This window comes from Equus przewalskii, chromosome 1 (assembly GCF_037783145.1).
Source record: "Equus przewalskii isolate Varuska chromosome 1, EquPr2, whole genome shotgun sequence".
Taxonomy (NCBI): Eukaryota; Metazoa; Chordata; class Mammalia; order Perissodactyla; family Equidae; genus Equus; species Equus przewalskii.
Window position 1 is genome coordinate 148,728,052 of NC_091831.1, and position 23,991 is coordinate 148,752,042.

At 53.7% G+C, this 23,991-nt stretch overlaps 1 protein-coding gene across 2 annotated transcripts; it reads left to right on the plus strand.

Annotated features, from left to right (window-relative positions):
* Positions 1-124: 124 nt before the first annotated feature.
* Positions 125-22,484, plus strand: BMF (Bcl2 modifying factor). 2 transcript variants are annotated; one of them, XM_070625463.1, is made up of 6 exons: positions 158-292; positions 678-805; positions 2,928-3,224; positions 4,726-4,886; positions 16,960-17,057; positions 20,976-22,484. In XM_070625463.1, the coding sequence occupies exons 3-6, from the start codon at positions 2,933-2,935 to the stop codon at positions 21,097-21,099; spliced, it is 675 nt and encodes a 224-aa protein (XP_070481564.1). In that variant the 5' UTR covers positions 158-292; positions 678-805; positions 2,928-2,932; the 3' UTR covers positions 21,100-22,484. The 2 variants fall into 2 exon arrangements, with proteins under 2 accessions (XP_008534568.2, XP_070481564.1); XM_008536346.2 differs by lacking the exon at positions 20,976-22,484 and having other exon boundaries at positions 125-292; positions 16,960-20,955.
* The last annotated feature ends 1,507 nt before the right edge of the window (positions 22,485-23,991 follow it).

A 23,991-nucleotide genomic window follows, 5' to 3' on the forward strand; every position in this document is an offset into this window, starting at 1 on the left:
CTGGAGGGGGTAGGAATTTTGCTCGGCCCCTTGCAATGTTTCCAAGGGAAGGTTCGTACATTCGTGACCGTCCCTGGCAGCCGCCCAGCCCGGGACTTGGGGCTCCACTCGCCATTGGCCAGCCGGCGGGGTGACGCGCTGGGGGCGGGGCCTCATCAGCTGTTTGCGGGATGCCCCGAGCGGGCGTATTTTGGAAACAATACCGCGCGGTGCAGAGTGGCCTCCTCCCGCGCCCGCCCGCCCGCTGCCGCCGCCGCCCCCGTCCGCGCCTCCCGCCTCCTGCCGCAGCCGGGTGAGCGCCCGGGCGGCCGGGGGCCGGGCGGAGTTGGATTGCACCTCCTCGGAGAAGTGGGGAGAGGAGTCGCGCTGCGCCTGGGGGCCCGGGAGGGGTTGGGCTGCGGGCGTCTGGGGTGACCATGAGGGACTGGGGCGCCGGGGTGCAGGAACGGGGTGCAGAACCCACATCTGGGTGCGTTGTTCCACGAGGGAACTTGGGGGTACTGGCATTTGAGACTCCAAGGAGTTGGGTCCAGGTGGGCAGGGTAAGCAGCGGTGCACGGCTGAGCAGACCTGGGCGCCCTAGAACGGCCGGCCTCTGGGTCTGACTTTGGGGTAGGGCAGGGAGTTGTGGGCCGTCCCGCCTCCCTGCAGAGTCTGAAGGCTCCTCTCCTTAACAGCTGGGCTTTTCCCCTCCTTCCCAATTGAGTCTGGGCGCCAAGCCCCCAAGTGCTCGTCACGCTGGACCCTGGCACGGAGCCCTGGCATCACGACTCGGAGGCCGAGACTCTCTCCTGGAGTCACCCAGGTCTGCTGTGTGTTGTGTGAGTGCGTGAGGGTGTATGTGTGCGTTCCCAGATTTTAGCCCCTGTGGAGGTTCAGAGTGTCTGGCTACTGCCTTCTAGGAGGAGGAGTCTAGGTTCAGCATCCCTGTTAGAGCCCTCAGGGGCTAGGAAGGCTCCAGCGGGCTTTAGTTCTCCTTGCTAGGAATAAAGCCTTCCCTGGCAGTGCTCTCAGGAGATGCCCTTCTCCTACCCGTTTGGACATCACCTCTTCAGCTCAGGGGAAGGGGAAGAAGAGGTTTCTCTTTACTGTATCCCAGCTTACACTTGGCCTTGCCCAGCAGCCCTCACCCTCAGAGGCTCCCACCTACAGAAGAGCCACCTGCAGTTCCTGTGGAGAGTGGGAAGGGTCCCCCGGGCTTGCAGAGCCACACCCTCTGGCTGCCCCTCCCCCACCGTCCAGCCAAACAAGGGTTGAACTTTGGGGCTTTGCTGGGAGGGGGAGGGGGAGGTGACGGGCTTCAAAGGAAAAACCAAGACAATGACTCCTGCTTGTGACTGGCTTTGGAGGGCCCCTGCTTAGGTTGGGATTGCCAGCTTGCAGAGGAGGTTGAAGGGCAGGAGGGCAGCCCCTGCCAGGTGACTGGCAGGACAGCACTTGGTCCTTTCAGTGGGAAACTTTCTTTCCTGGGACTGATAAGCTGGAGTTCTCTCACCCCCCTTTGGAAAACATTATCCGAAGAACACCATGTGCCTGTTTTGCCATCCAAGTGGGCATCTCCTCGCTCTCCAGGGAAGAGGGCAGAGATAGGACCATAGATAGCTCAGGGTCTGGATGGGATAGAGGGAGGGTTGAAGCAAGCAGAGAAAGCTTGCATTTGGGAAGGGCAGGATTTCTGAAATAAGGGAGATTCATTTAAGTACTTTACCAACCCACAGACCATTTGGCTTGTTCTTCAAAGGCAGGAGACCGGAGACAGAATTCCCAGGGGACCTCTAATTGAATCTGGCAGTGACAAACATTGTCTCTCTATATCCTTAACCACTTGGGGTTGCTGCTTCTGGCTGCCCTAGGGGCCCTAAGTGGTTCCTGGTGTATGTGTAGGGGCCTGGGTTGGGAGCTCACGTTGCTGGGTAGTTCCAAGCTCAGACTTCCAAGACCATCAGGCAGAGCAAGAGGAACTTCTTTATCACCATGAAACTCATATCAACAACCTGAATAGTCTAGGCTGGGAGTGAGGTCACAGAGAGAGGGCTGAATTTCACTTCCTTCTGTGAGGCAGGTTGTACCAATCTCAGGTTCAGTGCTGGCAGGAATGGGAGGCTGTGGGGAAAGATTTGAAGTCTTGGAGACTAGTGAGTAGACTGAACTGGGGGAGGCTGGCTACTTTGCTGGATGCTGGACCTACCCTCGAGTCCAGGTTGTGGTGGGCAGACAGCTCTGCTTTGCTGAGTGGGCAGCTGCAATGACGAACTTAGGTCTTTTTCCCCTGTCTCTCCTAGGACACTCTCTTACCACACCTCCAGCCTGTTTGTTGTGTTGAGCAAGCAGTGGGTGGAGACTAGTAGATGAGCAGCTGGGCGGGGCTTAGCAGGTTTGGAGGGAACCTGGCTGCCCTAGGATTGCTGGCTTTTGTTTTTGCTGGTGAGCCTGGAGCTCAGCTCAGACTGAGATGAGAGCTTGGTGGTTACTCCTCAGGGCAGTGAGTGTGTGTGTGTGTTGTGAGCACTGCTCATACAGCCAGTCACAGCGCCCTTCTGCCCTTCCACAGTCACTCACAGAGGACAGCCTTGTCCACATTTCCCCAGCTACCCATTGTGCTTGTAGCAGCTGATCCTGCCTGTGCTATTGCTCAGAGTCAGTAGCAGTCAAACTTCAGGACTGGGACTGTCCTGGGTCAGAAGAAGAGGCCAAGGGGAGGGTGACTCTGGGTGGGCCCAGGGAAGAGGTAGGGCGAGTCCCTGAAAGGTGAGGCAGTCCACATTTGGGGGTGGGTGTTACTCTTGGCACTGCTTGTCTGTCATCAGTACCAGGCCTTACTTCCCCAGATAAGAAGAGGGGCAGGGAAGAAGGAAGGCGGGGGGAGTCCTTCCAGGTTTGGCCTGACTGGGGGCAGCATCCCGGATGCCTGCATTGCGCCCTAACAGGGGACATGGAGCCGCCTCAGTGTGTAGAGGAGCTGGAGGATGATGTGTTCCAGCCAGAGGATGGGGAGCCGGGGACCCAGCCCAGGAGCTTGCTCTCTGCTGACCTGTTTGCCCCGAGCCAGCTGGACTGCCCCCTCAGCCATCTGCGGCTCTTCCCTCTCACCCACTGCTGTGGCCCTGGCCTTCGACCCACCAGCCAGGAAGACAAGGCCACCCAGACCCTCAGTCCAGCCTCCCCAAGCCAGGGTGTCATGCTGCCTTGTGGGGTGACCGAGGAACCCCAGCGACTCTTTTATGGTGAGTGCTCTTAGCCTCAGGACTCCTCCCATAGAGACTGGGGGAAAAGAGGGGACTTCCCCTCCCCAAACCTGCCCCTTGCTATTTCCTTCCCTAAATGGAGCAGCAGGGGCTGCTGAGTCCGCAGCATTCACCCTTCTGCCTCTCTGCTTGTTATTGCTCCTCACCTGTGCTCCTCGGGCCCAAGAACGGCAAGTTGCCCTGCCGTTGTTTCTGCTCTTTTGTCCCTTCCTGGAGGGATCTGTGGGTCCCTGGTGTCTCCTTGGGTTGGAGGGAGGGTCCCTGGGCTTTGGCTTTTACACCCTGTGGCCCATTGAGTGGCCCAGCCTTTTGTGTCCTGGTAATGATGTGGCTCACATTGCCCTGGAGAAGGTTGGGGGATCTGTGACTCGCTGTTGACACTGAAGGGAAAAACCCAGCCTATTCTTGGAAGGAAGGTTCCTGAAGGCAGAAGGTGGCCCCCAATTGTCACTCGGGACTTTCTGTGCTAGGAAGGGGAACTGGAGAAAGAGGTTTGGCCTGCCTGGGCTCAGTGCCAGCAGAGGGGCTGTTTCTAAGGCTCAGACAAGACCCCTTCATTTGTGGGCTTAAATGGTTTGTTTTATGAGCAACATGCCCTCCTCTGGCAAAAGGGCAGGGTTCGACACTCAGTCTGTTTTCTTGTTTGAGCACAATAGCTGCTGGAGGGAGGGAAAGGTTCGGAGGCTATCTTGCTGTGTCTGACGGAGCAGGTCGCAGGGACACTGTGGTTATTCTTAGAGGGAGCTGCTCCACAGGGCAGTTCTGGCCACGCAGTTCTGGCGGGAGTCTGAGAAGCTGGATAAGGCGGGCGGGCGGGCGGGCGGGGAAGAGGGACAGGAGGGAGCAGGCGGTGGGCACCCCTAGCGGCAGCTGGATTGCCTGCAGTGGTAAGTGAGGAGCCTGGGGCTGCCTCCAGAGAGGAACTTGGCTGTTCTGTGGGTCTAAGGAGTTTTCTCTCCCTAATTTTTGTGCCACTGTCCGGAGCTTCAGGACCGAAGACCAGCCTTTCTCTGCTTCACTAAGAAGTGAAGATGCTTTTTTGTTTTCTCTTTCTCTGTCCCTTGCTTTGCTCAACCCAGGAACTCTGGAGAGCTGCCTCCAGTGCTTTCCCAAAGAGCTTCAACCTGCTACCACATGAATAATAAATTGTGGTCAATGTAGCTCGGTAAATAAGGACAGAAGGTTAGCACGTTCACCGTGCCTATTACCTTTGCCATGGCTCTGCCAGTGACTGGAGAACTGAAGCGAAGGCTGGGACCATTTCATTCTGTTCTCCCAGCATCAACTTTTATACACTCGGGCAGATGGCAAGTCAGGCTGTCTGAATTTGGCAGAGTCCCCTGATAAAGGCAGGCTATGTTCCTCTCCCTTCCCATCCTGGGGTTTACCCTTGGCCCCAGGTCTCAGCTAGGAGTGGTAGGCATGGGGAGGATGGGGCAGTCGTGGAGAATGCTGAGATGTGGGCCCTCTGTCTTTGCAGGCAATGCTGGCTACCGGCTCCCTCTCCCTGCCAGTTTCCCTGCAGGCTTGCCCCTTGGTGAGCAGCCCCCTGAAGGGCAGTGGCAACATCGAGCAGAGGTACAGATTGCCCGAAAACTTCAGTGCATTGCAGACCAGTTCCATCGGCTTCATATGCAGCAAGTAGGCATGGGGGCTTGGGGGGGTGGTGAGTCTTCTGGGGCTGGGGGGCCGGGGCCTGCCTCAGCGACTCCGTCTGCCAAGCCTCAAGGATAAGGTCCTGGAGTTTTGGCCTAATGCTGTTGTGATTCCCGTGGACTGGATGGGCCCGACTGCGTGAGCACTCTTGCCCTCATCTCAGAGCTCTAAGTTGGTTATGGGCCTGCTCTAAGCTCAGGCTCCATGAGAGGAGGGTGTCGAGATGCTGCGACCCCTCCTGGGGAATGGGATGGCTTTCTGCAGGCTTGCTTGACAAGCTGTCTCTTCTTGAGGCCCGGGTTGGGCGATTGTCCCACGCAGACCTCAGGGGAAGATTTTCAGGGTGCTGCAGGGTAACTGGACAGTTGGGGGTGCCTGGCTGAGGTGCAGTGGGAAACAGGGGAACCCAGACTGGGGATGGGCCTGAGTGGGGGAAAGCGGTGGAACCGGTTGTAACCTGACACTTTCCAGCTGGGGAGGCCGCTCCTCATTGTCTCTGTCTGGGAAGCGGGGCTGGGACTCTGGAGAGTGTACCTCCGAGAGTCTCTCCAGACCAGCGGCCGGGCGCTCGGCGGGTGCTTGGCCGGCAGCCTGGCACCAGCCCCGCCAGGGCGGAGCATCGCGTGTCAGTCGAGCATGTGGCAGAGTCCATCAACAAAGGCGGCGGCTGGCAGGCTCGTGCTGGAGGAGCCCTCCGTGCCACGGCCTGGAGGCTGCCCTGCTCGGCAGCCGCCGTCTGGGCCAGCCCCCAGGCACTTAACCCTTCTTCTCTGGGCTGGCTTTCTGGATGGCTGCCAAGGCAGGGAGAGGAGCCCGAGGCTGGATCTGTGCTAGGACAGCCACTGCTGAAGCAAAGGCACACCACCTGGAAATGAGCACAGTCCCTACCTCTGGGACAGTGTCCCTGGGCCAGCAGGCTGTGTGTGTGTGTGTGTGTGTGTGTGTGTGTGTGTGTGTCTAGTCTTGTCTGTCTGTCAGGAAATCAAGAGAATAAATAATTCACCATGACTGGGCACCCCCTGAGGTTCCATGGGTAACTTCAGGTGACCAGAGGAGAGCTATTGATAGTAGAAGGTTTGACTTAAGGGCCAAACTGTTGCCAGCACCAGGGGAAAGAGAAATTGTGGGTGTCCTGAGAACAGGCTATCAGGGGTTAGATATGGTTAGTGCCTCTGCCAAGGGGTTCTGAGGGAAGTTTGGGGCTAGGCTTGGTCCTGGTGGCTCTTCCAGTCCCTTAGTGATCAGGAATGGAGGGTGGCCCTATGCTTAGATAGTAGGGGAGTCTGGCCTCCTCCTCTGGCCCCCAGCTGTAGTCCCTGTTCCCTCCTTTGATTGTTCTGTGGAAACTTGGCTTCGAGTTTCCCCTTCAGTCCCTGTGTGGACTTACTCTGATTATTGATTTCTGTCTCTTGGCCTCCTTCCTGCCCTTTCACTCTACCCTGGTTCTGTGGCCTGTGGCTGGACCTCACTCAGCTTCTGTCCTGGTGCTGGAGCTGATGGAGGACACAGTGGCTGTGGGTCTCCTAGACTCATCTAGAGGACTATCTGGAAGGCAGCTTTCTTCATTCCCAATAGACCGGATCTCTCCCAACACTTGCTTCCCAGAAACTTCCCCCATCCACTGTTGAGCCCCTGTAGGACTGGGAGCAGGCGGGGAGCCCTCCCTTGCCCAGCTGTGCCAGGAACAGGACCAGAACATAGCCCTGGGCCTTTCTTCCTGACTCAGTCCTGAACAGGAGGAGGCGGCCCTTATGCCAAGGTCTGACCTTGCTCTTTGCTGCTTGGCATCATTTCCCCCAGTCCGGGGCTGCCTCTTTGAGGGCATGGTTCAGCTCTGGACAAGGTGCTGTCCTCTCAGCCAGAGCCACCCCAGCCAGGGAGGAGGAGGAGCAGAACAGCAGAGCTGGAGAACTGCAAGACAGTCTCCCCTGCTCTGCATCTCACCCCATACTGGCTCTTGAGTCTCCTGTGCCCCTCACCCTCCTGCCAGCTACCTGCTTCTGCTACCCTGCAGTGGCAGGAGGCTGGCCAGTGAGGCCTTTCCCACCTAGAGCTGGTTTTCCCAGATTTTCCATTACAAAGAGCCAGCCTTTTTGTTCAGGGAGTCCTGTTGCTCTTAACCCCCTACTCCCCACTAACCCTGCTCACAGACCTTCACCAAGAGCTCATCCTGTGGGAAGGGCCAGGATCACGGTACAGGCAGAGGGAGCACTGGCATGCCTAGGACCTTCTGGTAGACAATTGTAAGAAGTGAGTCGTTTTCTGAACTTGATTATTATATAAACTATGGTCTAAATATTTTCGTATCTAGAAAGTACTGTTGTCACTCTTATATTCTTATCCTTTACCTTCTTTCCCTATTCCCTTGCCTCACCTTTGCGGGGAGGGAAACTGAGGCACTGGGATGGAAGTGGTTTGGGATTAAGTTTCTAGGCTTCAAGTACAAAGTCGGAAGGCCCAGGGCTGAGCACCAGCTCTGCCACCTGCTAGCCATTGCAGAGTCACTTGACCTCGCAGAGCCTGTTTTCTCTTCTGTCAATTACAGCTAATACCACAGAATGTGACTCTGAAGATTAAGTGAGAAAATATCTATGACCGTTCCAGGCACACAGTAGGTATTCTTTAATGCTTCTTTCTTTCTGTCTGTCTATTATCCTGATTATCCCCCACGTTTGTTCTTGTCAGTTCGCAATGCATTTCCCACCGCACCTGTCAAGCTGATCCCTGAGCAGAGCTGCCTCTTCTGAGTATCCTCTGCCTGCCCTGTCCAGAGAGATCAGTGTCCACACCATTCACTTATGGGCCTTGGCCTTGTACAGTTCTCCTCAGAGAATGGTGGTCATCCCCCAGCATTGTGGGACAGCCCAGAAAGACAACCCAAGAGGCAGTAAGAAGGTAGAAGGGGCCTGGCCATCCCTCTCCTCAGATCTGGTTGGTGTCCCAGGACCAGAGAGTGGCCATTGGTCCCTAAGTCCTGTAGGGAGTGTGAGCTCCTGCCTTTTGTCCCTGGTTGCAGACCTCAGTTATCCTTTTTTTGTGTATTTTTTTCTGTACATTCTCCCTAGAAGATGTGGAGAAGAGGGAGGGGTATGAAGATGGAGCAGTGCATTTTAGGATGGCATCATGGAATATTGAGTGCGTCAACATGACCCCAGATGCAACTGCTCCAAACTCCCCTGGGTGTGGGTTTATGTGGGCCGTAAACCCTCCCAGCCTATTTCCCAGGGATCATGGAGGGTGGAGGTCTAGCCTGGTTACCCAAGTGATCAGTTCACGGGGGCTCCTCTGGACCAACAGGTGAGGAATTGGAGGCAGAAGATCAGTAAGGTGCTTGCTGCCTGCTCTTTGGGTCTCCAAAGCGGCAAGAGAGTTGGAGGCAGAGTGAGTGGACATAAAAGCCTTTGTAGACTTCATCACACACCCTGCCTTCCTTTGGCTGGGTCAGGAGTGGAAGGTTCCCCTCTTTGCTCCTCTGTGAGCTGACTGGCTGCAGCAGGTGACCTCTAGTGGCCTTCTGACCATGGCCTACCTTGACTCGGGTTCTGTGAGAGGGCCCTGGTGTTTCCGTGTCCATCCAGCTTCTGCATGGAAGAGGGTAGTGCAAGTCTGCTTTCTCGCTGAGCTCACGGGCTGCTCTGGCCAGAAGGTGTGAGTCCCAGCTTCTTTCCCTCTGCCGTGGGCTCCTGCAGCGTGGGCTGAAGAATGGGCTGTAGCTGCTATCCTCTCCCCTTAGGAAAGTCTCCGGTCCCATTGGCACCATATTGAAATTTGTAGGGATGTTTTTGGGCAATGTTAAGAAGCCAAGAATCCTCAAAAAAAAAGTAGCTGCTGTAGACTGTTGAGTGAGCAAAGCTACAGCAGTGTTGGAATTCTTTGTGTTGGAAATGGCTTTTTCCCTTGGACCAGGAGTGGCTCCATTCAGAACAGTCGGATTTGGAAATTCCCTGAATAGTAATTAGACTTTTTGGAAAATGAAATCTGAGAAAAATTTCCAGCTACTCAGTTTAAATCATCTCTAGTTGCAATATCACAGAAAGGATCCTGGAGTTAGAGGCAGCCCTGGGTTCAAATCCCAGGTCTATAACTTAGGAGTTCTGCATTCACAGGCAAATCATTTAACTTCTCTGAGCCTCGGTTTCCAATACTTACCTTGCAGAGTTGATGTGAGGGCCCTTTGGAAACTGTAATACGTGTAACCATTAACATATGGACAGTTTAACACCTTTGGAAGTGGGTTAAAAGTTGATTTTAGGATTTCGCTTGGACAGAACTTTATAGTTCTTGGGGAGCTCTTTTGAAAGTTGTACCCAAGGTGGTGTTTGCATGGTTTATTAACTAGCAGCTGCCTTGCCAGCAGCCTGGATCCTTTGTTCAGGGAGCCACCGACTGCTTCCTGACCCTTTGGGTACGCTCTCCTTGTTGGCAAGTGGCTTTCTGGAGTTCAGACTCTGGCTAATGAGGTGGTTCGGGCCCTAGAATGAGGCAGCCCTGGGCAGGAGCCCCAGAGAGTCACCCTAGAGTAAGAAGGGTCCCTTCGGAGCCAGCCTCTGTCCCAGGAGTGGGAGGTCTACCTAGGGCATGCCTGGGGAAGAGTGAGGCTGGGGGAGGGGCTGTTGAGAGCCGCCGTGCGTGAGAGCCATGCTGGGGCTTGGGGGCCCTGTGTTTGCTCTGTGGCTGGCTCTGTTTATATCGCTCGCTATATTTAGCTTCTGAGTCATCAGCGTGGCTGACTGGAGGCCGAGTTCCCCACACAACTCTGCACCTGACTACTCTCTCTTCCAGGAGAAGGGCCTTGTAGTTCCGGACAGTTCATTCCTTCCCCACCAAGGCAAGCCATGGGGATGGGAGTTGGCTTTTGTTTTTTTTCTCTTGAGGGGTGGGGGTAATAGGGGGACGGGTTGGGGGAGGCACTGAAAAAAGAGAGAGAAAGACAAATGTCTGGTTTGCCTTTTGATCCACATCTGGCAACTAAGAGGGCAGTTCCATGACCAGAATGAGAATAGTCGTGTGTGTGTTGGGGAGGAGGGTCAGGCCTTCTTCTCTGCTCAGCTTGCCTTGTCCTGTCCAGGGAACTGGCCCCAGGCAGGACAAGAAGAGCCAGCTGCAAAGCCCCCAAATTGAAAGTCAGAGCCTTGGGGTTCCTTCTCCAGAGCACTTTAGACCCCCCACCCCCCAGTCCCCTCTCTGCCTCACCTCTGACCAGAACACACACACCGCTGTTCCTTTCTGAGTTGTTAAGAAGTTGCCCAGGAGTTTGATGGAGCTGTTCTCAGACTCAGGGAAACAGAGCCCCCCCTGGGGGAAGCTGGAGAAGCCTTCAGTAGTTCCTACCTCCAGGCGGTGGAAGGGCAGCGTGAGGCTCTGGGGACATGGGTGGTATGCACAACCCTGTCCCGAACCTCCAGCCCACAGTGCCAGTGGCTTCCAGTCGTGTTAGCGGAAGCCCTCTTGTCTTCAACTGAGAACCGGCTGGCCCCAGGCTGCCCTTTCTTCCTTGAAGAAGTGATTGGTGTTGCCATGGTGGTGGCCGGTGGCTTCAACATCCTCTTAGCGCTGCTGGCTGGGCTGAGGAAGCTCTTGGCAAGGAATATTTTTTCCTTTTCCGTTTTGCCACGTTGCTCGTTCCTCGGCTGTCTGGGTCAGGAGCATTCTGGGGCAGTAGGCACCCTGGGCCCAAGGGCTGCCCCATGGGTTTCGGAACCCATTCCTTGGCTTGGCAGCCTGGAATTCTGAGCCCAGCTGCCCCTGTCTGCCACGGCCCAGCCCAGAGTGAAAAGTCAGGGATTTCTCCAGGACTTCATGGGTCTATTTAGAAGATAGTCCTCCTAAGGGGGGCGCTGTGAGCAGAGCTTACTGAGGGAAGCATTCAGCAAAGTGAAGTGGGGCCCACGTCTCTCTTGTCCTCACCAGGGAGGGGAGAGCTGCTCTGTGCAACACCAGGTCCAACGCTTTACATATGTTTTTCTCGTTTAATCACCACAGCAACCTTGTACTTCTAGACCCCATTTTCTAGGAAACTGAGGCTCAGAGAAGTGAGATAATATGCCCAAGTTACACTATAAGTGCCTGAGCTGGGAGCCATACAGATCTGATTGATTCTAAAACCATGCTCTTCCCACCCATGCTCCTCAGCGAGCGCTCCTGGAGAGCGAGGCTACGATGGAGCTCTCACTTTTGCCCCACCCGGCCCTGCCTCCTGTAACGCTTAGTTCTGTGTTCTTGCTTTTCTCCCCTTCAGATTGTAAAATACTTGAAGACAAGGTTTACATCCTGCTCATCTTTGTATCCTTCATAACTCTTAGCTCAGTTGGGTGCTTGATAAAAGCGCACTGAGCTGAACAAAAACATCTTCCCAACTTCTTTCAAGTGAATTTTTCTTGAAGTCCCCTTATCTCTGTGTTCCTCTTCTCAGTGGCAAGGCTCTTTCCTTCAGCCTCGACCAGAGTGGGTTTAGGCTATGATGGGGGAAAGAGAAGAGACAGGAAAAGGTCACTTTATAGCATAGCTTCCTGTAAAGCCGGGTAAAGCCGGCATTCTAAAGAAACTGATGTTGGTTGCAGAACATGATCTGAAGTTATAATTTCAGTCCAGTTTTAGCTTTATTTCTGTTTGATCTTGGTTAGCTCTGCCTCTGAAAGGTTTATTTTTTCTGGTCCACAGCATTCTTACTAAATAGTTAATGATCCGGAAACAATGTCTTTAAACATGCTAGGGGAGCAATTCAGAGGCGGTTCTTTTTGAAAAGTTAATACTATTTTCATAATGTGAATAAAACACACTGTAATATTTTAGTGAAAGAACAGGGCCCCGGAGTCAGAAGTCAGGAGTCTGAATAACCCCCCACTCAGCTAACTTGCTCGGGGAAACTTTTCTGAGCCTTTGCTTCCTCCTCCATGAGATGGGATGGGTAATACCTGCCCTTTCTCTGTCCCAGATCTTTGTGAGGAGCACACGGGAAGACAGGCACGCACTCCGTTCCAAGTATGAGATATTATAAACGGCTGGCTGTTTGGAAGACTTGCAAGGTTCTTTTAAAAGCAGAGCCACCGCGTTGCCTTGCTCCTTCCTCTAATTCTCTGGGGTGAATCAGCTCTTGCTGGAGCATCTGGAACACCGATGACACACAAAGCCCCCAGAGGGTGTGAATTGGATCCGAAGCGGGAGAGGCAGAGGGAGATTCTTATGGGGGGTGAGGGGCAGGGAACACTCTTTGTGCTCAGGGCAGAGGCCATGTGGGATGAAACAGAGTTTGATTTGTGTAATCCACCCTTGTCAGACACCATAGCCAGCTCTTAAAAAAAAAAAAAAAAAAGAAAGCCATTTACTAGTTGGGCCTCTCCCCAAGCAGGAGGCTGATTCTGTCACGTCGAGCACATCTCTAGACCTGGCCAGACATCAGTTGTTCTGGCCTCAGACAAGTGGGTGATCTTGCAAGGCTGACTTGTCTGTAGTCAGTCCAGCGTGCACTCGTTGAGCACCTATTGTATGCCCCTGCCTGTGCCCTGTTATACAGGAGGAACGACGGCGCGTTCTGTCACAGTGCCTTGCATACAGTGGGGGTGACTTGAACACTTGTTGGCTGATGCCTTCATCCGTGACCACAGCAGGAAAGTGGAACTGAGGCAAAGAAGCATCCTAGATCTCTAATACCTGGTTGTGCTCCTTAAGTCAAGAGAGTGTTTTTATCCACTGTGTTAGGACCCCTTCCCGTGGAGCATCACCTCTGTTCTTTCCCTCCGTGCCTTGGCCCTGCCCTCCTGTCTCTGAATTTGAGGCCTTCTGGTGTAAGCTTCAATTCCCACCAGCTTCCCATCTGCTGTACCCCAACCCGCTACCCCTGAGGGCACCCCGGCTATGCATTATGGGAACCCCCACTCTTTGCAGGTTCCCGAACTTTGAGGGGTGCTCAAGCCAAGTCTGGGAGAGCAAGGCCTTGCTCCAGGGGTTTGTCCCCGTTGATCTCAGATTGTATGCTGGCTGCCCTGCCAAGTGCCTGAGAGTCAGAGGCCAGGCGTCCTCTCTCCTGTTCCCCTTCCTTCTTGCCTTCTCCCCACCTCTCTGGGAAGAATCCTGTTCTCTGGTGGTTGGTGTCTTTGTGTACTTCATCCTGTTCCGTGAATGGTGATTTCCTTCCTCTTTACTGTTTCTCTCACTGGCCTCCCTTCAAGTCCTTTTTCTTTCCTCTCTAGTCAGGCCCTTTTGTTTAATTTTTTTTTTTTTTTTTTTAAAGATTTTATTTTTTCCTTTTTCTCCCCAAAGCCCCCCGGTACATAGTTGTGTATTCTTCGTTGCGGGTTCTTCTAGTTGTGGCATGTGGGACGCTGCCTCAGCGTGGTCTGATGAGCAGTGCCATGTCCGCGCCCAGGATTCGAACTAACGAAACACTGGGCCGCCTGCAGCGGAGCGCGCGAACTTAACCATTCGGCCACGGGGCCAGCCCCCCCTTTTGTTTAATTTTTAAAAAAATACTTCATTTATTGTTGCTCCTCATAATCAGGGCATTCTTTGATTCTCTTGGTATGAGGCAGCTTGGTTTCTTTTCAGAAAAGGGCCTTTGGGGGGCTGCCCTGTGGCAGGAGAAGGTTCAGGGGAATATGTGTAGCATCTGCTTGTGCCCAGAGAAAGGGCTGCTGGGACCGCAGGCAGGTTCCGGGGCCAGCTCTTGCTGGCCTCACAACTGCCACAGCAGCCAGCTTCAGTTGGTCCAGGGCAGTCTGTTCTCCAGGCCAACCCGGACCCTCCACCAGGCTGACTGGAGTCACTGGTTGGTGCTGTGAGTTGTAATCCTGAATGTAACTGTGGATGACAAATGCCGAATCGCCAGTCCTTAGGGTTGGAAAGCACCTCAGTGGTTTTCAAATGCCTGTCTGTGGCCTGGCTGCCCAGAACCCCCGCGGCAGGATTTACCTCTGGCTTGGCCGAGTCCTTCCTCTGGTGGGAAGAGATTGAAAGAGACTGAAGAAAAAACCAGATTATGAAGTGTTTTCTTCTAGGATGTAGGATTATGAGTGATTTTCTTTTCTCCTCTAATTTCTTGAATTTTCCAAAGTTTCTACAGTTAACAGGTATTACTTTTATGACTAAAATATATAACGAATGTTACTTTTGATTTAAAAAATGTCACCCCGGGGAGCTTGTTCAGGATACAAATTCCTGGGTCCCTTCCCTGGAGATTCTGACCCAGTCTGGGGGGGTCCCGGGGACTCTGTCTTTACAACAGCACCTTAGTGGATTCTGTGACACAGTCAGGTTTGGGCAGCACTGATCTAATACAACACCTGCATGTCACTAATAAGGAGAGTGGAGACTCACAGACAGGCTGGTGGGAGACCCCAGCCTACGGCCAGATCCTCTGATTCCTGGCCCAGAGTGCCATGCACCGCCACGGTGCCCCGAGGCCTGTCACAGGCAGAGGCACAGAGCCTGGGTCCTTTCCCAGGGTGGGGCCGTGTGCCCTGCCTCCTGAGCCTAGGCCTGCCTGTGTCTCCCAGCAAGACCTCAGCTTTCCAGTCTGACAGTACTCCTGGCCCACAGCTGCTTCTGGGTCCCCCACCACCCCCAAATGATGGGAGAGAGGGTGCTGCCTTGTTTCATCCCTAAAGACCTCAGGACCTAGGCAGCAGGTTGGCCTTCATCAGGGGAATCTTGGGAGAAACATATAGAGATGGAATTGGCCTAGACCCCAAGTCACAGACTTGTGATCTCCCTTCCTTAGCTATTGAGCTGTTTTGAGATGATTTAGAGCAGGGGAGGATGGCGGGCCTGCTTTGGTATGAAGAAAGGTATATGGTAGCGCTCGAGCCTTGCGATGAGGGGAAGGACCAGTGCTCTAGGGCCGGGAGGTCTGGGTTTAGCCCAGTCCTGGCCACTTACCAGCTATGTGGCCAAGTTCCCTCTTTCAGTGATCTCATCTGTAAAGTGGGGTTGTACCTACGTTTATAGACCAACCTCATGGGGTTGTTGAGAGGACCCGTAGAGTTTACTTTGTGTAGAGCAGTGCTGCTCATACTCCAGTGCGTCTCCGAGTTACCTGGGGATCTTGTTAAAAATGCACTTTCTGATTCAGTAGGTCTGCATTTCTAATAAGCTCCCGATGATGCTGAGGCTGCTGGTCCGTGGACCACACTTTGAGAATCAAGGATGTAAAACACTCAGAACCTGGCACACTCAGTGTTACTATTATTGCTATGATCACGGTTGTTGTTGTTACTTGGCCTTTCCAAACAGGCACCTGAGGAGACTCAGAATTCCAGCAGACTGGCCTCTCCAGGGATTAGTCTTTTCCTGGATTCTCCTCCTGTTCCACCCCATGACCTTTGCACCTGTCCTGGGCAGCAGCTGGGGGGGGGGGGCGCCGGGGCCTCGTGCTCTGCCCAGCTGCTGTGGGCCTGAGTCTCCAGGTTTGCAGCTGAGTCCATTGTCACGCTGCTTTACTCTAACCAGATTTTGTTAAGCCGGGTGTGTTTCCTCCTTTTACTCATCTTTATTTACAAAACATGAGGAAGCCATGGTCTCCCCAGCCACAGTGGGCCAGGCCTCCTCTGTGGCACACCCCATTTCCCTTCCCTTCCTAGTAGTAGCCATGCCTCCACCTTTCTGGATTGTTTTCTGGCCTCCCTTCTGCAGATGAATGCTGAATGCTGTTGCCACAGACGTGGGGCATTCTGTTCACCTGGGTTGGCAGGGCTCTGAGGTCAGCTTCTGTTGACGCCTCCCCTCTCTTTGCGGCCTAAGGTGAAACGGAACCCAGCAGCCTGGACATCGCCTTGTTGCCTGGGGCCAGAGGGATGTGGGAAGTTCTAGGAGTCTGGGAGACCTGGCCTCACTTTCCTGTTCTGCCACTAACTTACCCGCTCCCTCCTCTTCCGCTCTGACTAGGAGTTGCCTGGTGGGGGCCCGGGCTGTGGCTAAAGACAGCCCAAGAGAGGGCTCCAGCTTCCCCAGACACTTCACATAAACGTGCTGGCTGCCTGGGCCACTACGGTAATCCGAGTCTGGCCCATGCTGGCTCCTTTCTGCACACTAGCATTTTATTCCTCTGGCCACACTGAGAACCCGGCGGAGGGGGCCCAGCCAGGTCCTCCTGCCCTGGCAGACAAAGAGAGGACAAAGACCACCTCTCCAGTGCCCCTCAGTCCCCTCAGGGGACTTCTGCTGGCCCCTGGGACGTGATACCTGTGTGGGCGGGGCACCAGCCACCGTCCTGTGAGCCACTGACCCCTGACCTTTGCCCTCAGCTTCCCTGCCTGACAGTAGGACCTGGGATAACCTCCAGAGAGTAGTGTGCATTCTTTGTTTTTGTTTTGTTTTCAAGTATGTTCTTGCTTAACGTTTAATTGGCTCCAGTCAGTAGGAAAGCTCTCCAAGAGGGATTATTTATGGCTTACTGTCAAGAGCAGCTATAAAAAGGGCCGCGCTGAGCTGGAGATGCTGGGAAGGGAGAGAGGGCGGGCGCACAAGTGTGTGTGTGTGTGTGTGTGTCTGTGAGTGTGCGTGTTTGCACTGGATGAAATCAGATTTTTGCTGCCTCAGCAGTGTGGTTTAAATTGAAGATTAACCCTTTGACCTTCACAGTGTCAAATCACTTGCAGATGCAGCCTCCCCCTGCTTTTCCCCCTTGTTCTCTGTGTTACTTTGGAGGTGGGGGGAAGCGAGGGGGGCACTTCTTCTCTTTCTTTCTGAAGAAAGTTTGTTGTTCGTGCAGCTGAGGTTTGAGGGGCTCAGGAGCCAATCTGATTAAAAGCAGCACTTGGCTAAACTCTGGAAAATCCTGCAAGCAGGGGAAAAAGTTTAATCCTCTTGTGCACAGTGCATAAAGAGCCTGGTCTTTTCTTTTTAATGTTCCAACTGCAATTGTTTTTGGAGAACTCGACTATCTCGCCGTCATCGCCACTTCTCTGGGCACCCCCCACCCCCTGCCCCGGCGCCCCCCCCAGTTTGCTGCACTGATGGGATTAAAGGGCCACCGTCCCAAGGTTTGTCCATCCGAACTTAATGGAAATGAGAGGGAGTCCTCTGAGGCTGCCTTTAGGAGTCACCTTGATTCTTTTCCTTTCAGCACCAGCAGAACCGAAATCGCGTGTGGTGGCAGACCCTGCTCTTTCTCCACAACCTCGCTTTGAACGGAGACGAGAACAGGAACGGGGCAGGTCCCAGGTGAGGCTGGGCTGCCCTCTCCGCATGGCACAGCAGGAAGGACAGCGCGAGGACTGATGCTGTGTCTTGTGGAGTTGTTTTGTGTTTTTGACTTTAAAATGTTTCTCTGTTTGTAAATAAGACATACCCAAGTGGGACCTCTTTCCCTGTTTCGGGCCTCGACCACGAATGGGGGCCTTTGTCAAACACTGTTGAAGTAGAGGCTGGTGTGTCTGTGATGGTGGGGCCTCCCAAGGGCTGTGACAAGTACATTCTTCAGTCGGCAGTTGTCGAAGATGACTGGGTAGTCATGTTCTCTGGCAAGCGGACTGTTGTTTTCTCACAAGAACTCGTTTAAGAAATAGGAGACTGGATTAGACTCCTGGTTCCACCAAACCTATCACCCTTCCACCGTGCATGGGCCTGAGATCTGGACGGTCACACTGCTTTCACCCACCAGGGCCTTGGCCAGGGGCTTTCCATCTGAGCATGGCAACTTCACTAGGCCAGCCAGCCTGTCTCTGGGTTCTCGTCTGGCCCAGCCAGCACCCACTGCAAGGGCTCAGGGGTTCTTGCCCAGCCCTGTCATCTCCAGCAGACCTCAGGGAGGGTTGGGTTTCTCCAAGGACCCCCTCAAACATGCCACAACATGAACCAAACTTCCGGGTAGGCCTCAAATCTGACTTGGTCCCACTTGGAGGCCCCAGGATTGGTCCTGAGGTGCAGAACCACTGCCACCTCTGGCTCTCTGGGACTGGCGTGGTGTCAACGATGGATGAGCCAAATAGCCAGTCAACGTGCTGTAGCCAGCAGCTTGTGCCTTTGTCAGCTCTTCTTTCTGAAGACCCAGCCAACAGACTGCATTCCATCCCCAGTATCAACACTCTAGGGCGTGAAGGGGCAGGATGGCAGTGGGACTGGGAAATGTGGTGGCCATCCCACCTGTAAGAGACAGCCCTAGAGGAACCCAGACATCTTGGTTTCCTTGGAAACAACATACCTCCTCCCCCTTATCCCCATTCCTTTTTCACACCTAGTGGGATACAGGAAGAAGCCAGCACAGTGGCTTTGTCAGCTGAAATGTGTCTTTTAGAGTAACAGACAGTGATTAGAGTGCGGAACCGTCAAAGCTGGTACACATTTCCTGTCTTCCTTCAGCTTCCAGCCAGGCCAGGAGGGTGTGCTCTGGAAGTCAGCAGGATTGCAGCTGCCTCTGTCCGAACTTCTTCCCTTCTCTCCCTGCTGTGGCACTAATGGAGAGAATTTAAAGCAGCCAGTCTGGCTGCTCTGATCGCAGACACAGGGAATCTGAAAAGACACAGGGAATCCATTAACCAGACACTTAGAAATTAAATTATAATTTTTGCATACGTAAGAAAAGATAACATTGGTGCTAATGGTGAAGCAAGGCCCAAAGAAAAGATGGCTTCCCTGGGCAGAGAAGATCCCAAGGCTACCCAAGGGAATTGGAGGAGTTCAGAGTAAACTCTCAGATCTGAACAAGCCCAGGCTCCTCCACTTCTGCCCAGAGGAGGTCTTCAGTACTGTCGAAGGAAGCATTGATCTTCTGGATGTACAGTTGGGCAGGTTGTTCACTGCACAAGGGCACCTGCAGAGGAAGATAATGGAGGCTAAAATCCAGCCCGTGCTGTGCCTGCTAAGCTGTATGCCCTAGTGTCTACCCAGGAAGGGGTGCTGTATGGGCTCACCGTGGCCCTGAGAAGGAACTCAAACTGTGGATAAGCCTTTGTTTTGTTCTGCGTGGATGCTCTGGAGGTATTACCTCTTTTTAGCCAAAATTATATTCTCAGGGTGTGTACCATGGTTTGTCTGCTAAGAAGATGGGTTCCTGCTTACAAGAAGGAGCCCAGGGAACAGGCATGAAGACTGGCTCTGGGACACGCTGACCATTGTGGAATCCAGCCTTTCCTGTGTGTCTCCATACCGTTTTATGATGGGTATAGGACGTGTGTTGTTTTCCCTTCTCCTGGACCATGGCTGTGACAGGCAGGCTGCTGCTATGTGCTTGAGTGGCACACACAAGAAAACAGGATTAGTTCTGCCAGCCACCTTTGAACCTCTCTTGGCAGACTTTCCACCTGAGCTGAGTGAGAGTAAATAAATGGTCTAGGCCTGGGTGCTGAGGCACAGCCATCGGCTTCAGACACCTTGCCAGGCCCAGGCAGGATGCCCTGTGGCCTGTCTGGGGAACTGAACCAGGACTTTGACAAGCCCACCTGGACGTCGAGCCTAGGGCCAGGCACGGGGAGGGTGGTCTGACCGCACTGTCTCCATTTTCTGCGAAGCCAGGAACTAACTCACTGTCTAAGCAAGCCGGGGCAAAATTTCAAACTCCCTTCCTTCCCCCTCCCAAAAAAACCCCAGGAGGTAACTGGCAGAGTAGCCCCAGGAGGGGGAGAGGTTCCTCCTGGCTGGCTGTGTTTAATTGGCCTGGTGAGCCAGCCTGGCCCCTTCCCCCTCTGCTTGGTGAGTTGGTCTGAACATTCCTCAAGTCCAGCCTCAGGAGACACGTCCCTCCCCTTGGGCCCCCTCTCCCCATCCCCCACCTCCAGGAGCTTGGCTGTCTCTAGTGACGGGGGTGGAGAAGCAGATTTAGAGGGAGGGAGAGTCTGCCCTGGGTCCTGACCTGTAACCGGGAGCTTTTGTGGTTTGCTGGGGGTGGGTGGTGGGAGAGGGACTGAAAACCTCCCTCCCTTTTGTAGAAATGCTCTGGAGGAAGGGAGGCCTGATATTCAGGGTCACAACAGTCCTTCTAATTCAGAACCCCAGAGGAGGGCTTTCTGGAAGCTGGTGGACAGAACTGGGGAGGGAACCCCCCCAGGCCAGACATCTGACTCGCCCAGCGAGTTGGAGGACTCAGCCTGGTCTCTCTGCCTTCGCCGGCTTCTAAGTCTGGGCTGCTGGAGAGCTGCCCCGGTGGCCTTCTCTTGCTCAATCTGAGTCAGAGAAAGATCACCTCCCAGTGACCTCCCCGAACGTGTAGGGGAGGGGGTCTGTTCTGTGTCCAGAGTTTATGTGGCAGCATGTTCCGAGTGCTCAGAGGGGCCCAGCTGACACGTCTCACTGTCCTCAGCAGCCTGTCCCTGTTCGAGGGTGGCTCCAGCCTGGGTATGGCACGGAGCGGGTTGTCTGGGATGTATCAGCCAAGGGCTCCATCTGCCTGCAGTCCTCTGGGAAGGAGCCCGCTGCCCCAGGAGAACTTGATGAAGAGGGAGGTAGGGAGAGTGGAGAGCCCCAGAAGCAGGAAGACTTCAGCTGCTGCGGCTCAGCTGGCCCGGCAGGGCGTCTGTGAATCCGTCCTGCAGCCCAGGCTGGAGGAAGCTGCCGAGTCCCTCTGTGTGTTGGCCAGGACTCTTGGTGGGAGGCCACGCCGGCCGCACTCCTTCCAGGAAGGGGTTAACCTATCAGCCTGTGTCGGCTCCTGGGGGCACTGTGGGCAGCAGGCACCCCGGGGCTGGTGAGAACTTTGAGGTTTGAGACAATAGCAGAGAAAGCTGAGCTCTTCCACAGATGTGCCAGCCTCCCCGGCTGAAGGTGCTCAGAGCCCGTGCAGGCTCCCGGGTCTGCACTGCCCCTCTCTGCACAGGTGGCCAGCACCTCTCCCTGCTCTGTGAGCATTGCCCAGTGGGCCACCCCATCCCTGAGTCCACAGGGGCTATCAAGGGGAGACCCAGTGAGAATGTAGCATTTTGTTGATCCCAGGTTAGTTGTCCTGGGTCCTAGGCACTCTGCCTCTGGGAGAGAGACAGAGAAAGAGGGAGGGGAATGGGGACCCATCGTTTTTAACCTGTACAGAGTATTCAGCTTTATGTTCTTCACATGCATATATGTGTGTGTGTGCGTGTATCTTCCCCCCCATTAATTGGTACAATTTTTAATAAAAACCATTTAAAGCAAAGCTGGTCTTTCTTTTTCCAGGTGTGGTAAAAATGTGAGGGGACCCGTTAGGGAATTGGAGACTTCTGACTTGTTTCTCAGCTGCCATCCTGAGTTACCCCCAGCTCCCGGCTTTTGTCAGGACTTCGTGCTCTCTTGGAGTTGAGAACAGCCCATCTGACTGCACAGTAAGCAGCATGGTAGAGGCCCCATGAGGTGGAAAGACTTGGGATTTGGATCCAGACTGGATGTGGATCCTGTTCCGGCCTCAACCAGCTGAATGATCTTAGGCAAGCTACGTAACCTCTCTGAGCCTTCGGTTCTTCCATGTGTAAATTACAGCTGCGCCTGCCTTGCAAGATTACAGGGAAGGTATGCACAGGCCCTGCCCATGGCCGGCACTCAGCAATGGCAGCCGCAGTGACGTCAGTGCCCTGGTGGCCGCTCCACACAGCCCCACACCCATGTGTCAAGCGGGGCTTCGGTTTCTTTTAATCAAGGTAGCATCTCAAGAGGTAGGCTAGTTGTAGGGGGACTTTGTGGATTAACAATGTGTCTGACTCAAAAGGGTAATTTAAAGCTCTTGAGAAGATTCTGAAAGTCCTTGGGAGAAACCACTCCTGGTCCTATCAGCAGTAAGCTGTGAGCCGAAGGGCCCCCTCACCTTGTCTGTGCCGCTGGGCCCCAACGATTTAGGAAGCTGTCAGCTCTCAAGGACCAGCCTCAGACTCCAGTTCCTACCCTCACAGACGGCGGGAGCTTGAAATGATGTCTGTTGTCTTGTCTGACCTCTTCGTTTTATGGAGGAGTAAACTGAGGCCCAGAAGGGGGATGAGTTTTCTGTTTGGGCTTCTTAAACAGCTGAGTCAGTCAGGGGTCCTTACTCCATCCATCTGAGTTTCCATTTGGAAATTGCTGTGCTCTTGCCCAGATCTGAGGGGAAGCCAAAACTTGTCTCTTTTTAATGCCAAATAACTGCCTCTTCTCCTGTAAAACATGACACTTCTAACCACTCTATATTTGGACAGAGAGGTTTATTTTTACTGGGGTGTGATAGAAGTGGGGCCTGGTGCCACGTCCGGATGTTATTCTATATTTCACTTGCTGGGTTGCAGTGGAGCCCATTAAGCAGCTCCTATGAGGTACACACAGAATTAGTAGGTGATGGTGATGGTAATGTCTTTCTTTCAAGTTATCAGCTCCTACTTTGGGTGAGGCCACACTCCGTTGTCCCAGCTAGAAACCGGAGAGCTCGCCCTTGTCCCACCGGGTCCCTCCCTGTCCCTCTCTTATCTCTCCAGAGGAAATCCAGTAGGAAGCTAAAGGCACAGCTGCCCAAGTTGGAACCCAGGGCTGCTTCTCACCTACTGAGTGGCATTGGGCAGGTCACATAATCTTTGCATGCCTCAGTTTCCTCATCTGTAAAATGAGATGCTAATAGTACTTCCCTCATAAGGTTGTCGTGAGCATTAAATGTGTGAATACAGGTAAGGGGCTTAGAATAGTGCTTGGTGCATATTAAGTTTTCAATAAATGTTAGCTGTCAATATGATTAATAATATTATTACTTTTATTATAACTGTAGGCAGCTGATCAATAGGCTTGGGCCATTCTTACTGGGAAACATCACTCGCGCCTATCCTCTGTTTCTGCCACATTGTCTTCACGTGAGTCCTGTTGCCTGGACAGCTGCAGAGCCCACGCACTGGTCTCTTTGCCAGCCTTGCCCCTTCCACGGAGCGCTCTCTGCTGCTGGGGGCCTTTCTAAAAGGCAGACCCAATCCCATCAGTCCCCCCTGGAAACTTGCCCCAGTGGATCAAGCCCCCAGTCCTTAGCCTGCCTCTCCAGCCGCCCCCTTGTATTAGTATTCTGAATTTGTATTCTGCGTAACAAATTACCCCAAAATTTAGCAGCCTAAAACCACACTTATTATCTCACAGTTTCTGTGGGTGCGGAATTCAGGAGTGACAGCCCAAGGTGACAGCATGATGAGAGGCTGGTGTTAAGGTGGAGCTTCCAGGAGCACCCATTTAATGTACACAAAGTCACCTGTACAGGCTCAGCAGGGAGAGAGAGAGAAACGTCTGCAGATGCATCTCCTGCCCTCCACGCAGTGACATGTGGTGCCTGGAGTGAGCGTGACATGGGAACGTGCATGACAGCCCCTTCCTGGCATCATGTCACAGCAGCATCTCCTCACACTCAAAGATAAGTCTTTCTAGTCCAACGTGGCCCTAAATGCCAGTCGTTTCCTCTGCCGCCCAACTGAGGCAGCAGAACACTTCTAAGCTGAAGGGAAAGCTGGCTGGCTGGGATTTCCTAAGAGGAGATGTGTTGCTTTGTTGGACTTAATGGGTGTCTGAAAGGATTTTCAGGGGCAATTTTCACCTCATGTGATTTTTGCCTTACAGGAGGTCTTGGAACCAGTGCCTGTGGAAAATGAGACTCCATGGGACCACTAAACGCAGCCACTCTGCCCTGAATCCCCTGCTTCCTGGGAGAAGTGTTTGCCCTCCTAACTAGGAAGGCTCAGGGTGGAATTGTAATCGCCCTGAAGCGGGGGCAGGGGTCAAAGTAAGTGATGTGCTGTCTGGCTGCTGCCTTTGCTGCCATTCCAAGGTCCCCGGCTCCATGCTACCTTGCAGGTAGATCTGTCACTAGCCTTTGAACCAATGCCAAGCCCTGCCTGTGAGAGAAGACAAGGTCCGTTGGCTGAGTCAATGGCACTGGCTGAGCAACACTACCCTAAGCCCACACACAGATTCTAAAGAAATGGGCCACAGGATCCCTGTTCTCAAAATCTGTCCTAAAAGAAACCCAGTTGGTGTGATGCAGTGGAAACCCCACTTGACTAGGACTGAGAAGACTGGGTTTTTAAGCTGACTCTATCATTAACTGGCTGAATGACTTCGGGCAAAGCAGTGACTTCAGCTCTCTAGTCCTTGGGGTCCTCATCTGTAAAATGGGGTCAGACCAGCCTGTATAGCTGTGACCTGCCCAGCATTTTATTCAGCAACTTCTTTTTTGGATCTTAGACTCCTTTTGAGATTCTGCAGA

Coding starts and splice junctions, on each gene's coding strand:
- BMF (XM_070625463.1), top strand. CDS start 2,933: ATGGAGCCGCCTCAGTGTGTAGAGGAGCTGGAGGATGATGTGTTCCAG. Junction 3,225..4,725: donor ACCCCAGCGACTCTTTTATG/GTGAGTGCTCTT, acceptor CTGTCTTTGCAG/GCAATGCTGGCTACCGGCTC. Junction 17,058..20,975: donor AGGAACGGGGCAGGTCCCAG/GTGAGGCTGGGC, acceptor TTCTTTTTCCAG/GTGTGGTAAAAATGTGAGGG.